Source organism: Phoxinus phoxinus (genome assembly GCF_949152265.1).
Source record: "Phoxinus phoxinus genome assembly, chromosome: 1".
Lineage (NCBI taxonomy): Eukaryota > Metazoa > Chordata > Actinopteri > Cypriniformes > Leuciscidae > Phoxinus > Phoxinus phoxinus.
The window spans coordinates 7,848,727-7,862,911 of record NC_136876.1 but is presented as its reverse complement, the minus strand read 5'-3'; the positions used below and the strand labels follow the sequence as shown (position 1 = coordinate 7,862,911).

Here is a 14,185-nt window from a genome sequence, read left to right as displayed (position 1 = left end):
GCAAACAACCTGCCAGCATGTGTCTCATCAGCACAGGCAGTGCATGAGCCCAAGTGTGGCTTTGACTGAGACTCTCTTCGGCCTGAGGTAGCTTTGGAGAAAGCTTTCTTGACTCCTCTCTCTGGTTTGTCTGCCGGGCCTTTCACTGAGGAGCTTCCCTCTCTAGGGCCTGGCTCCAGCTGATCCAGCTCCTCCAGGATTGCCTCCTGCTTCTTCAGGAAGCGCAGTAAGCAGTCGAAGTGGTTATTTGGAGTAAACCCATTCATAGGCTCAGTCTTGTGCGAAATCCATTTCTCCTTCAGAGAGCTTGGTAGCTTGCTTTCAAGGGACTGTGCTACCCAACGGTTCTTTATAACCTCTTCTTCTCCCAGGATCACAAGGTTACTAAGGGCCCGCTCCACTGCTTGGATAAGCTCAATTGCTTTTCTAGGGTTGTCTCCCTTTACGGAAGGAAGGCCCTGAACCTCCTCGGATATCTTCAGGACGATTTTTGCCTTATTCCCGAACCGGTTGTCGAGGCGCCTGAACATTTCATCCGCCGATGCACAGCTGGACAGAACTAAGTCTTTCTTCACCCTGTCGCTGAGACTTGCCAGGAGGTGGAACCTTGTAACACCAGCCGTCCTCTGTGGGTTTCCCAGCTTTTCCAGCTCTTCCCACTCAGCCTTCCACCGATAGTAGTCGGTCATATCTCCCGAGAACGTGGGCAGGCGGGTTCTTTCAAGACTGATCTGCGGTCTGAAGCCGTACGCCCCAGGATTCACGCCAGGGATGCCTTGTGGTGGTGATGGAACTGCAGATGCTTCAGTACCGGGTGTAGGTGTAACAATGGGGATTTGAGGCTGCATGCCAGCTCTAGTGGGTCCCTCTCCGGACTCGCTATGCTCCTCGTCAGTACCCGATTCTTCTCCCCCGTCAACCTTTTCTGTCCGCTTCAACTTTTGCCAACTTCGTACCCAGTCATGCATTCTGTTGTCCAGCTTGTATAGCTGCTGTTTATACACTGTTGTCTTGGCTTCAGGGACAGAACCTTCCCATTCAAGCACCTTCTGCTCAAGCATTTTGATTCTCTCCACCAGGCCCTCTCTCAGGACTTGAAAGTCGTCCTCCGACAACTCCTTCACATCAGTGTTCTCCACTTCAGTACATTTCTCTTCTGCACCGTCAGCATACAATTTAAGATCAACATAGGCAAATTTGGACCATAATGTCTCCTTAGCAAGCCGGAGTGTTTCTGTATAAGTGGCAAGACATGTCGACACTTTCTCCTCTACAAGAGCCACTTCTTTACCTGCTTTTTCTTCCTCACTTTCCACTTCTCCTAGAGCGTCAACATATTCGAGTCCAGTGTCGTGCAGCTTTCCAAAGTCCACACCAAGTATTCTGATCTCATCAATCAGCATCCTTTTTTCTAGGAGGTCCAAAGTGAGGGACAGCTTTTTGGCTCTCTTGCTGAAAGAGGGCTGTGCTGTTGAGCGCTTACCTTTTAGGGCCACTAGTTCTGCCGAATCCATCTTCCTTTACTTGCACTGACCAAGGCGCTGTTTCACAGAGGGGTCTATTCGGCCTATTCCTCTTCTCTTTGCGCTCCTTCACTGGTCAATGCTGGTAGGGCAGTGGCAGACTTGGCTTCACAGGCTTAATGCTCTCAGGAACACTTGGTTTATTACTGTTCCGTTTTCTTCCCACGGAAAGGGCAACCCAGTGCACAAAAGGACATTACTCTATATTCCACATTTGTTTGTTTATTTTTCCACAAATAAGAATTTGCTGTAGCAGCGGCAGCAGCAGGTAATAAACCTGAAATAATAAATACAACATTTCAATTTCAATGTGCATATTAGCTACAAACAGCCTCAATTTACAGCAATAGCCTAATAACAATAAGCAACAAGCATTAATTAAAATTAACAATATAAATATCCTATAAATAGCATAAATCAAATACAAATATAATAATAATAAACTATTATAATAATAATATATACATTTTTACATTTTTAGAATTATCATGTACACGCTTCACATTTCAAACATTATACACCATACTCAAGTACTACCAAGCCTATGCAAAGTCTTCTGCAAGCAGGAAACTACAGCTCCCATAATGCCCCGCGGCAAACCAGGAAATACCAGTCCGCGATTTATACTATAAACTTTTATAAAGCTTAAGAAATAAATCACAAATAGACACATATGGCATAGAAAGGTTACAAGTAGGTCTTCACTGTTATCTTTATGTCCCACGGCTGCCACCTCGTCAACTTATAACTTTAGAGCATTTGTTATATCGAGCAATTAACTAAACTGCTTAGATCTGCCGAAACATTAACATTATCTCATTAACGTGCAACGGACGTAAACGCAGTACAACAACATAGCGACAATAGACAACATGAAGTATACATCATAAACAAACAAGAAAACAGAGCTTACCAAGTGGCTGCACACTGGGTTGAAACTAGTCATAACAGTGAATGAAACGCGCTTCCTTTTAACCCCTTTAACCCCGGTCACATGTTTCAGCTTACTCCTCTCTTAAAGAGGCATTACACCATTAGGCTACAGTTTCTCCATAAATGGTTCTTGCCACATTTGTAGCTCTGATTTAAAGTAAACATCTAAATAGACATAATAAGAAATAACAAAACTTTACAGAAGTCAGAAATCAACAGAAAACACAACAACGTCTCTCGTGGGAGTCCGCTTCGGAGTCTTCCGCTACGGAGTCAATCCTTCCTGAGGCTGCTCTTTCGCTACCTGTAACGGATCCTGTTGAACTTCCCCAACCGGCTGCGAACCTGGCAGAGGCTTCTGCTCCGCGACCTAGAAAGAAGAGGAGGAGGAGGGGAGTCTCTTGTCCTTTGTCATCCCCTGTGTCTGGAAGCGCTGTCCCAGAGCCTGCTATGGATGGCGCTGTCCCTGAGCCCGCTGCAACCGAAGGTAATGTTCCTGAATCGGCTGCTGAGGGCGCCGCTCCAGAGTCTGCAGCAGTAAGGGCTGTTCCCGAGCTTGCAGTCGTGAGTGCTGCAGAGAGGGAAGCGGCCGATTCAGCGGCTGAGGCTGTTTTGCGCTCCGTTTCAGCTAATAAAGAGATGCTGGTCGTCATTGCTGCAAGAACGCTGTCAGAGTACTTGTCCTGTCTCGTCAAGATCCTAGAAGTCCCTGTCAAGCCCGTCTTGTCCCCAGACCCCGTGCCTAGAGCTGCAGAGAGGGTTGTTCCTGACTCGGCTGCTCTGATTGCTGTCCCTGAGTCGGTTGCAGAGAACGCGAATCCTGAATCAGACATGAGAAGCGCATCTTCCGAGTCTGATGTGAGGAGCGCTGGTTCTGATTCGTCTGCGGAGTTCTATGACCCCGTTCCAGCTCCGCAGCCTGCTGCTGCATTGCCTCTCTCCACTGCCCAGCCACCTACTACATCCCCTGTCTTGAGTCCTGCTTCATCTCCTACTGTTTCCCCCATCAAGATTCGTCCCGTATCGTCGCCCCCTGTTGTCCCTATCAAGACTCCTATCAAGTCGCCTTGTGTTTCCCCGGTCAGCCCTGTCTGCACTCAGCCCCGAACTGTTTCATTCAAGACTGTTCCTCGTGTGTCCCCATCCAAGCCTGCCCGGATTCCTTGTCCACAGCCCTCATCCGGAAGACCCAAGACCACAGTCCCACCCTCCCACCCTGGACATTCCCCCATGAAATCTCTTGTTCCTCCGCCCCCCCCTCCCGTGTTTGTTATTTTTATTGTTGCACCCCAACCCTGTCGTCGTGTTTTCGTGTCTGCCCTTACTGTTATTTGTCATGTTTAGTTGGTTTGTGTCTTTGTCTCAGTCTGTCATGTTTGATGTCCCCTTGAGGAGCGTCTGGAAGCCGCTCCTTAAGGTGGGGGTTCTGTCATGATTCTGCCATCTAGTCCTTGTCTTTCTTTAAGTCTTGAGGCAGGATCATGACAGACCCATGTTTTATGTGCAAACACATGGCCTTGTTGGGCCATGTGCTTGTGTTGTCTCGTCATCTAGCCCCGCCCTCCTTGTTATCCTCGTTTTGTCATTATTGCTTTACCTGTGTCACCTGTTATGTTATCGTTAGTCTCCCTATTTAATCCCCTTGTGTTTTCTGTCCTGTGTCGGTTCATTGTTAATCCATGCCAAACCTTTGTCAGAGTCTGTGAGTATCTTGTCAAGAGCTGTTGTCCTGTTGCACTATTGCCTTTATTAGTTGTTTGTTTTCTTGTAGTTATCTGTCACAGTCTAGTTAGTGTCCATTGTTCTGTCTATGTTCTGCCCCCTCGTGGGCTTTGTTTTCCCCGTTATTTGTTTAATAAATCGTGTTGCCCTGACTACTGTCTGCGATTGGGTTCATCCTTCCTCACCATCATAACAGTTATAAGCCACACAAACTCACAGCACGCAGAGATGGAGTTGCAGAAACCCGAGACGCCGACACGCATATACAGTTAGGTCCATATGTATTTGGACACAGGCACAATTTTTCTTTTTTTCAGGTATTTACCAACACATATTCAAGCTATAGTTATTTAATGGATATGGGCTGAAAGTGCACACTCTCAGGTTTAATTTGAGGGTATTTACATCCAAATTGGAGGAAGGGTTTAGGAATTACAGCTCTTGGGAGAGCCACCCCCCCTTTTTCAAGGGACCAAAAGTAATTGGACAATTGAATCAAAAGTGATTTCATGGACAGGTGTGGGCTATTCCTTCGTTATTTATTCATTAATTAAACAGGTAAAAGGTCTGGAGTTGATTCTAAGTGTAGTATTTGCATTTGGAATATATTGCTGTGAACCTACATCATGCGTTCAAAGGAGCTCTCCATGCAAGTAAAACAGGCCATCATTAGGCTTCAAAAACAAAATAAATCCATCCGAGAGATAGCAGGAATATTAGGAGTGGCCAAATCAACAGTTTGGTACATTCTGAGAAAAAAAGAATCCACTGGTGAGCTCAGCAACATAAAAAGGCCTGGACGTCCACGGAAGACAACAGTGGTAGATGATCGCAGGATCCTCTCCATGGTAAAGAAAAACCCATTCACAACATCCAGCCAAGTGAAGGACACTCTCCAGGAGGTAGGCGTGTCATTGTCAAAGTCTACAATCAAGAGAAGACTTCACGAGAACAAATACAGAGGGTTCACCACAAGGTGCAAACCATTCGTAAGCATCAAGAATAGAAAGGCCAGATTAGACTTTGCCAAAAAGCATCTAAAAAAGCCTGACCAGTTCTGGAAAAGCATTCTTTGGACGGATGAAACTAAAATCAACATGTACCAAAATGACGGGAAGAAAAAAGTATGGAGAACGCTTGGAACAGCTCATGATCCAAAGAATACAACATCTTCTGTTAAACATGGTGGAGGCAGTGTGATGGCATGGGCATGCATGGCTTCCAGTGGCACTGGATCACTGGTGTTTATTGATGATGTAACAGAAGACAGAAGCAGCCGGATGAATTCTGAAGTGTATAGGAATATACTGTCTGCCCAGATTAAGCCAAATGCAGCAAAGTTGGTTGGACGGCGCTTCACAGTACAGATGGACAATGATCCAAAACACACTGCAAAAGCAACCCAGGAGTTTTTTAAGGAAAAGAAGTGGAATATTCTGCAATGGCCGAGTCAATCACCTGATCTCAACCCGATCGAGCATGCATTTCACTTGCTGAAGGTAAAACTAAAGGCAGAAAGACCTACAAACAAACAACAGCTGAAGACAGCTGCAGTTAAGGCCTGGCAAAGCATCACAAAGCAGGAAACCCAGTCTTTGGTGATGTCCATGAGTTCCAGACTTCAGGCAGTCATTGCCTGCAAAGGATTCTCAACAAAATATTAAAAATGAACATTTTATTTATGATTATATTAATTTGTCCAATTACATTTGAGCCCCTGAAAATAGGGGTACTGTGTATAAAAATGGTTGCAGTTCTTAAAATGTTTACTTGATATTTTTGTTCAACCCCTTTAATTAAAGCTGAAAGTCTGCACTTCAAATTCATATTGATTGTTTCATTTTAATTTTATTCTGGTGGTATACAGAACCAAAAGTATGAAAATTGTGCCTGTGTCCAAATATATATGGACCTAACTGTAAATGATGACAGTGCAACTGAAACGGTGTGTGTGTGCGCGTGTGTGCGCGTGTGCGTGTGTGCGTGTGTGTGTGTGTGTGTGTACTGTGAACGGAGCTGAGGTACTTTTAACACAATCTGCACGCATTAAAGCGTCATGCTTCTCGGTGGGGAAAAAAACCGAGCACATATTCACAGCCTTATTGATTTCATGATAGCACTATGACATATTGTGATTGTAAATGTTTTTAAATAGATCGCGTAGCCTTAGAAAGCGATGTAATAATGCGGTTCATGGATTCTCGTCTGTGGAATGCGCCACTTCCGGTATTTTGCCGGTTAATCGAAACGGGTAAATTGCAATCGAGGATTTTTTTTTAAATCGAATACTCGACTTTAATCGAGGAATCGTTGCAGCCCTAAAATACACAAGCCTAATGCGATATTTTTTCATAAATTTTCTGTAGCTATTTTATTTTCTGAGTCTGCATTCTTCTTGACAGAGATACTGATTCTGATTGAAGATCGTCAGTGTCCTGTCATCAGTGCACCAGAACACTACGCAGTAGTCGGCGAAGTGCAGACCGCGCCAGCTACACTTAGGAGTGTCATTTATTATAAAAACAAACTCAGTAATTGATACTTTTGATTTTGGCAGATCAGCTCCTCAAACTCTGGAATTCATCATCAGTGAAGCTCCTCCCACTGCAATCACATCATCAGTAAAGCTCCTCGCACTGCAATCGCATCATCAGTGAAGCTCCTCCCACTGTATTCGCATCATCAGTGAAGCTCCTCCGACTGTATTCGCATCATCAGTGAAGCTCCTCCCACTGTATTCACATCATCAGTGAAGCTCCTTCCACTGCAATCACATCATCAGTGAAGCTCCTCCGACTGTAATTCTCCAATAAATGCTGTAAATTCCCATCAGCTGCAAGTGAAGACGAGCATGAAAGCATCAGGAAGAGCTGAAATCTGCAGAGACTGAGTTTATTAAAGAGGACAGTGAGAACACGAGTGATCCAGAACCCTGCAGAATGAAACACACTGAAGATCCTGAAGAACAAAGAGGTTGGTGTTTATTCTTCATTCATTCATGATGCTGGAGAACATTCATGTTAGAAACATTCAAGCACTTCATCACTTTTAGATAAACAGTTTCACTGTGAAATGGCTGCAAAAGTTTTTTTTTTTTTTTAAACAAATGGTCAGTAAAGGGAGGTTTCATACTGATTGTTAACATCAGGTCAAACTCAATTGAAATATTTTACATTTATTTTATATATGGTTTACAATTTGTAACAATTTTACCAGCATTTTGACCTGAATTGTGTGCGTATTTTTACTATAACAAATAATAATAATTCCAAAATGTACAAATTTACAATCTACTCCGCTTTACTGCAAACATTTGTGTTCGTTCTCACAGAGAAATTTGATCTTGTGTTTCTTGTCACACATGCGTGTGAAGTCAACTGAAGGAGAAGTTTAGTGTGAACGGCCCTTAATAATTAAAACGTTTTAGTAGTTTTTAACATAACTATATATCAATCTAAAAGTTGGTGTCAATATAACAACTGGAAGATCAGTGTACCTCATTCATGGAAAGTGTCAGGGACGTTTAATTAATTTATAAAAATACATAAATTGTTGTAATATTTTATAGCAGTTGTCTGTTACATCTGTGATAATTTTTATCTCCATTCACTCAATATTTCTCTCTTCTGATTGTTTTGAAAATTTTAAAATGAGTTTTTCTTTCATGTTAGACCCGATTGAAGAGAGCGAGGAGAGTGAAGAACTGAGAGAAGTGAATGAGGAGAGTGAAGAACTGAGAGAAGTGAAGGAGGAGAGTGAAGAACTGAGAGAAGTGGAGGAGGAACAACATGTCAAACCTTCAGAAAAACCGAGTCGATCAAAGACTAAAAATAAATGTTTAAAGAAAAGAAAAGACAAGAAATCTTTCACCTGCACTCAGTGTGGAAACAGTTTCACAACCAAACAAAGTCTTGAGCGTCACATGAGGATCCACACCGGAGAGAAGCCGTTCACATGCTATCAATGTGGGAAGAGTTTCAGTCAATTAGCATCCCTTAATCTTCACATGAGAATCCACACTGGAGAGAAGCCGTTCACATGTGATCAGTGCGGGAAAACATTTCTTAGGGCATCACACCTGAAGACACACCTGACAGTTCATACGAAGGAGAAGCCACATTCATGTTCTGTGTGTGGAAAGAGTTTTTCACTGCTACAATCTTTATATACACATCAGAAAACTCACACTGGTGTGAGAGAGTACATGTGCTTTGAGTGTGAAAAGACTTTCATTACAGCGCACAGTTTAAAAATACACCAGAGAATTCACACTGGAGAAAAACCTTACAAGTGTTCACACTGTGACAAGAGATTCAATGTGTCATCATCTCTGAAATCACATGAGAGGATCCACCGCAGAGAGAAGCCGCACACGTGTGATCAGTGTGGAAAGAGTTTCTCTTTTAAAAGTCGCCTGAAGCGACACATGAAGATCCATGCAGTGGAGAAACCACATCACCACAGTCTGAGATCACAGTAAGTAGTTCATCTTCATGTGCTGAGAAACAAAAGCTGCTTTTCCCCCTTCGGAAAAGGGTCCAGTTGTGTTTCCACTTGAGGCTGGTACGGCACGGCACAATTACAAACCGTTCTCGGCCCTGGACTCTCAGCTAACCGTGCCGAACCGTGCCGAACCGTGATGGTAGAATGTGTGTACTAGTGGTGGAAATTTTTATTCTTTCCAGAGATTTGTTAATTTACAGTTCATTCACTAAAATTATTTGTTCATTGCTTCGTTCAGTGACATTTTCTTTCTATTACATAAACAGGTGAAAAAGAGTGTCTTAAGGCCCTTGCACACTGAGTCCAAAATTCACGTCCGTAATTTTCGCACGTAAAAAAATAAATACGACCTCACGTTATGTCAATCACGCTTGCACACTGCCCCCGAAACTTTTGTCCGTCTTAAAGTTAGGGCAGGGATAGGCAACTTCGGTCCTGGAGGGCCACTGTTCTGCAGAGTTTAGCTCCAACCCTAATTAAACCTGAACAAGGCAATCAATGTTTTCAGGATTACTAGATAGATACAGGTGAGTTGATATCAGGGCTGAAGCTAAACTCTGCAGGACAGTGGCCCTCCAGGACCGAAGTTGCCTATCCCTGAGGTAGGGTATGGGATTTGCAAAACGGCCGGCAGATTTTGAAAATACACAACTCAAATGGTCCTACCTTCTTTCCTCCAACGCTGGCCCTGACTCCACCCATTCGAAGAACACGGACGAGCGAAAACTCAGATGTACCGGCGCGACTTGCACTTACTGTGACTGGGTCACGAGCTTTGAGTATGCGCACGAAGGGGTCACACTAGGGATGGGCGATATGGCCTAAAATCCATATTGCGATATACATTGCAGCCTCTTGCGATAACGATATATTTCACGATATATAAATTATAATAAAACCATTTCAGAACAGGTTACACAGACCCTAAGGAAAGCCAAACAATTTTTTAAAGAAAGAAAGAAAGAAACGGTGCATGTAGTTTTGAGAACATTTATTGTGCAAAACTAATATTATATAACATAATGTTGCAGATAAATAAAATGCAAGTACACTAGCTGCAGAGACTTTGTTTAAATATTAATGTTTGTTTAAATAAACTAATGTTTAAATATTATGGCTAGCAGCTTATAAAAACCCCAAATTCAAAATTAGAATATTGTGAAAAGGTTTTCATAAAGCTGTAAGCCATAATCATCAAAATTATAACAAATAAAGCCTTGTAATATCTCAATTTGCATGTAATGAGTCTATATAATATATTAGTTTCACCTTTTACTTTTGCATGATATTCTAATTTTTCGCGGTTCACCTGTTATACGTCAACTAAAGAAAATGCTTCAAGTATAAAAGTTTGTTTACAGCCATAGACAGTAAAAAGTGCAAAACAGTGCAGAAGGCACTCCAAATGTAGTTTTAGTGTGTCTATTTTTTTAAAGGACACACAAGATGCAAAGAGCAGAAAAACTGATGTCTTCTCAGTTAAAAAGCAACACAACAAAGAATCTTAAAATCGGGCACACACAGAGATGTTGTGTTTACACCACTATTTTGTGAATACGCGCTGGTATTCAGTGACATGTTTAGTTTTGAGGTGGTAGAACAGATTAGTCGTGTGTGTTACCGAACTGTTGCCCCACGCACTCTGTATAGTCTATATAGTTTGCTGCTGCTCGTCGGACGGCTTAAATCCGAACCAAGTCCAAATAATGGATGTTGCACCGATCTTTTTCACCAGCTCCTCCGGTTCGCTTTCAGCCATGGTTACTCAAGATGACGACGAATATGATGCGTTTCAGCCGGTTGCAGCTCGTGGCTCTAAATTTCGTGGGTAGATTGCGTCATCAATATGCATTATCGCGATAGTGCAATAGGATTAAAATCTCTATCGTAGGCCAATTTTGTATTGTTTATATCGCATATCGTTTATATCGCCCATTACTAGGTCACGCGCACGAGGGGGTGGGGAGGCGGGGGTATGGTACGACCGCATGATTGACGAACTTACTGTCCAATGATTCTAGGTGGTCTTGGAAATTATTGGCTGGAGTTTTTTATTGAATTATTGCCCCCCCTCGATTCAAAACTTGATGGGAATATTACAGTTTACAAGCATAAGCTGCGTCATTAAACTGTTTTCATTACAATGGTAAAGTGTACATTTATTTATTTTATGCACATATGCCAACTACACGAGCCTAGCTCTATCTGTTCGCCGTCACTATCGTTCAAACAACTGGTTCTTTTCGTTCACGAACAACATGTACCAGTTCGTTCAACTCGTTCACGAATGAGATCTCTCGTTCAGACTCAATCAACTCGGTCACGGTCAGTGAAGGGCGTACATTCGTTCACTACATTCAACAAAACACATGCTCCGTCACATCTCATACTCGAAGGCTATTGGCTCGAGGTTTAGTCATTATTTGATAGGATGAAAAAGTCCACAGAGCTACCCGGTTCACTGAGCTGCGCATGCGCTGCTAATAGGATTTTAGTGAACGAGAAATTTAAAGTCCAGTCAATGGATTACGAGAACGATTCGTTCACCTAAAAGATTTGTTCAAAAAGAACGATTCGTTCACGAATGTAACATCACTAGTGTGTAGTGACATCGCCACTTAGGATTGGTCACTTGTCTATTGCCTGGCTAAGCGACGTAAAAGCAATTTGAGCAACTTAAACACAAATGAATAATAAAATTAAAAGAAAGGTCAGATTATTTCAATAACGTGGTTCGTGTGCTCACCATGCACCGTTCATTTTCAAATGCGTTTTGTCCATAGAAATGTTTTTCTATGGAAGCAGCTTCAACTCGAGCTTAGATGCACCCCCCAGTGGGACTAATAATGCTTGGATGACGAGTATGGTAGCAAGATGTCTAAATTATGCAGGTGGAGCTTGGGAGGTGGAGGGACGCCAGAACAGCTGATTTCATTCATTTTCAGATGCGTTTTGTCCATAGAAAAGTTTTTCTATGGAAGCAGCTTCAACCTGTTTTGTTTGTTGCATGGATTGCTCCGCTAAACAGGCGAATAAAAAACTATTAACTGCTAAAATTGTATTATTATTATACAAAAGTCTCATTAAAACGTCTACAAATATTTAAAACTGATCAGCAATCAGGCAAAACCCATAGCCACTTGTTCAATGGTTTGCTGCATGATGGGTTCACAGAGATCATTGACATTTCAAAACGGTTATGAGGCAACGAAGCCTCGTTTACTGAAATCACGTGACTTACGCAGTTTGATACACGCTCTGAACCACTGATTTGAAACAAAGATTCATAAAGGTGTCTGAGCTTCGTGAAGAAGTGTTTTGAAATCTCCCATCACTACTTTAACTACATGAGTAAGACATGATTAGCAAGTTGTTTGCATAAAAAAGTCCATTGAAACTCACTTGATTTAATGTTTCTTTTAGACCTGATGGACGTGAACAAGAAAGGAAAAACAGAAGCCAAAAAATCTGTCTATTAAAAAACGCTTCACATGCAAATCAAGTCTGAAGATTCACATGAGGGTTCACACTGGGAAGAAGCGAAATGCTGGAAGTCCTTTACTACAGAAGATGAACTGAAAGACCACCAGAAAATTCACACTGGAAAAACCCTTGAAGGCAAAGTTCAGGAGCTGAAGAAGAGGTCATAACACTTTTAATAGAGACATGAATCCGATATTAATTTTGTACTCGTTCTTCATTGATTTTCATCAGAAAATCTAGTTTCTCTTCCACTTCGACTCTTCCATGCAAACTGAAGAATAAAAATTTTAAGAATCTATTTCAGATATGCTTTCTTACATAATATCTATCCTCTATGATAATGTTAAGGTTTGAGCAATCAAGTCAGGATGATTGGATTAGCAATACAATAGAGTGTTAGAGTGTTGAACAGAGATTGGCTCTGTTTCTCTTGAGCAATCTAGATAAACTGTCAAACTGGTTTTCGCTTGATAGAATCAACTCCTCCCTGCTTTTGTATGCTTTGTTTGAATGTCTCCACCCCCAGAAGTCCCTCCTCCTAAAATGCCTGTAAAGATACCAGGTATATACTGTTTAGATCAGACTGTTTGAAAGAACTGCAGACGCGCTCAATAAAGAATAACTTCTGCTTGAACGTGATCCAAATGTCTCCTGGTCTTTGCTTAGAAGAAGGAAAAGTTTCCTACAAAACGCAAGATATACTTTTATGTATCTTTGAAACTGGACACTTTCTTCTCTTGAGATGCTTTGGCGCTTAAGTCAGTAAAGAGAGAGATCTGTCTCATTCACTTTCCCTTTTACTTTATGTTTGCATTTGCTTTATATAATTATTGATTAAACTATTTTAGCAACATCTCATTGTTAGTGTCCTTTTTAATTTTCTTCTGATTGAATCAGGAATAATTTGAGGAATAAACAGTCATGAAGTGCCTGATATGATTGCTTTTTAAACTTTCCATGTTTTCAATTTCTCAAAGCTTTTAAATGCCTAACTAAATTAAATTTCACCCACACATGACTGACATTGAATGAGATTGCTGTCTGTCCCCAACAGACATTCAATTGACTAACTTGGCAACTACAATTTATTCTTCTAACCATAACCCCTAACCATAACCTAACAGTCTACTAATACTCTAACGACAATTAGTTGACATGTAGTGGAAAAATTACTATAGTTAGTAGAATGTCTAAAGTGGACTATCAAAATAAAGTGTAGGCGATATTTTACATTATTTACGCTTGTTCACAGAAGTTTATCCTGCAGAAGCTCGTCCACTCATGAGGAATTTATTGGATGTCACTTCAGCTTAAAGATTATTAATAGAGGTGTATTTGTTTCCACCAATCTCTGCACAAGTGAAGTTTACGTATGATGATGAAAGCACGTTAGTGCGAGCCTTCCCGGAACCCATAGAGAATGCATTGCAGTGCCTGCAGTTAGAAAAACAAAATATTTGTATTAAAGTCTATGGGAACACTGGGCGATTCTCGGCCAGAGTAAAATCGTCAAAAAAGGGGCGGTATTCCACAGAACGAGACTTGATGCTGATTGGACTATAGTACCGTATCTTGAACCGTACCGCTAGCGTAGTACCGACATTTTTCTTTGGCAGATTACATTTACTTATTAAAATTGATGTCTATTCTAAAACTTTATATTGTATTACAGGGGTATTTTCTGTAGACACAAATATGTAACATGATGGTTAATGATTCAAGGGGAATCAGAATACCAAATCCTGACTGACGAGAGGAGGCACTGGGGATGGAGGAGGGGAATTCGGCATGAGAAACGCGATAGCTGCTGATAATATTGAAGGAGCTTATATATGTATACGGTGATAGGCGTCGTATTCCTATAGGTAGATGTGGATCAGCTGATGCGAGCTTGACTAACGTGACCTGCCAGAACTAACGCTACGCTTGATGTTTACATGCATCAAAGGTCAAAAAAACTTTTCATTTTCTCATAATATACATTTGCACATTCACCAGATTTTCAATGATTCTCAAACGAC

General features: G+C 41.7%; 2 protein-coding genes across 3 annotated transcripts in view; one reads left to right on the top strand and one right to left on the bottom strand.

Annotated features, from left to right (window-relative positions):
- Window positions 1-13,009, top strand: part of LOC307000959 (uncharacterized protein) — a 44,648-nt gene extending 31,639 nt beyond the window's left edge. For both annotated transcript variants that reach the window (XM_079616997.1, XM_079616996.1), the window contains 3 exons: window positions 6,736-7,151; window positions 7,850-8,654; window positions 12,105-13,009. In XM_079616997.1, the coding sequence (XP_079473123.1) occupies window positions 7,118-7,151; window positions 7,850-8,654; window positions 12,105-12,189 (924 nt within the window). In that variant the 5' untranslated portion in view covers window positions 6,736-7,117 and the 3' untranslated portion in view covers window positions 12,190-13,009. The remainder of the gene's footprint in view (window positions 1-6,735; window positions 7,152-7,849; window positions 8,655-12,104) is intronic.
- LOC307000690 (uncharacterized protein) overlaps window positions 1-14,185 on the bottom strand; it is a 441,581-nt gene that overhangs the window by 73,294 nt on the left and 354,102 nt on the right. The window lies entirely within an intron of this gene.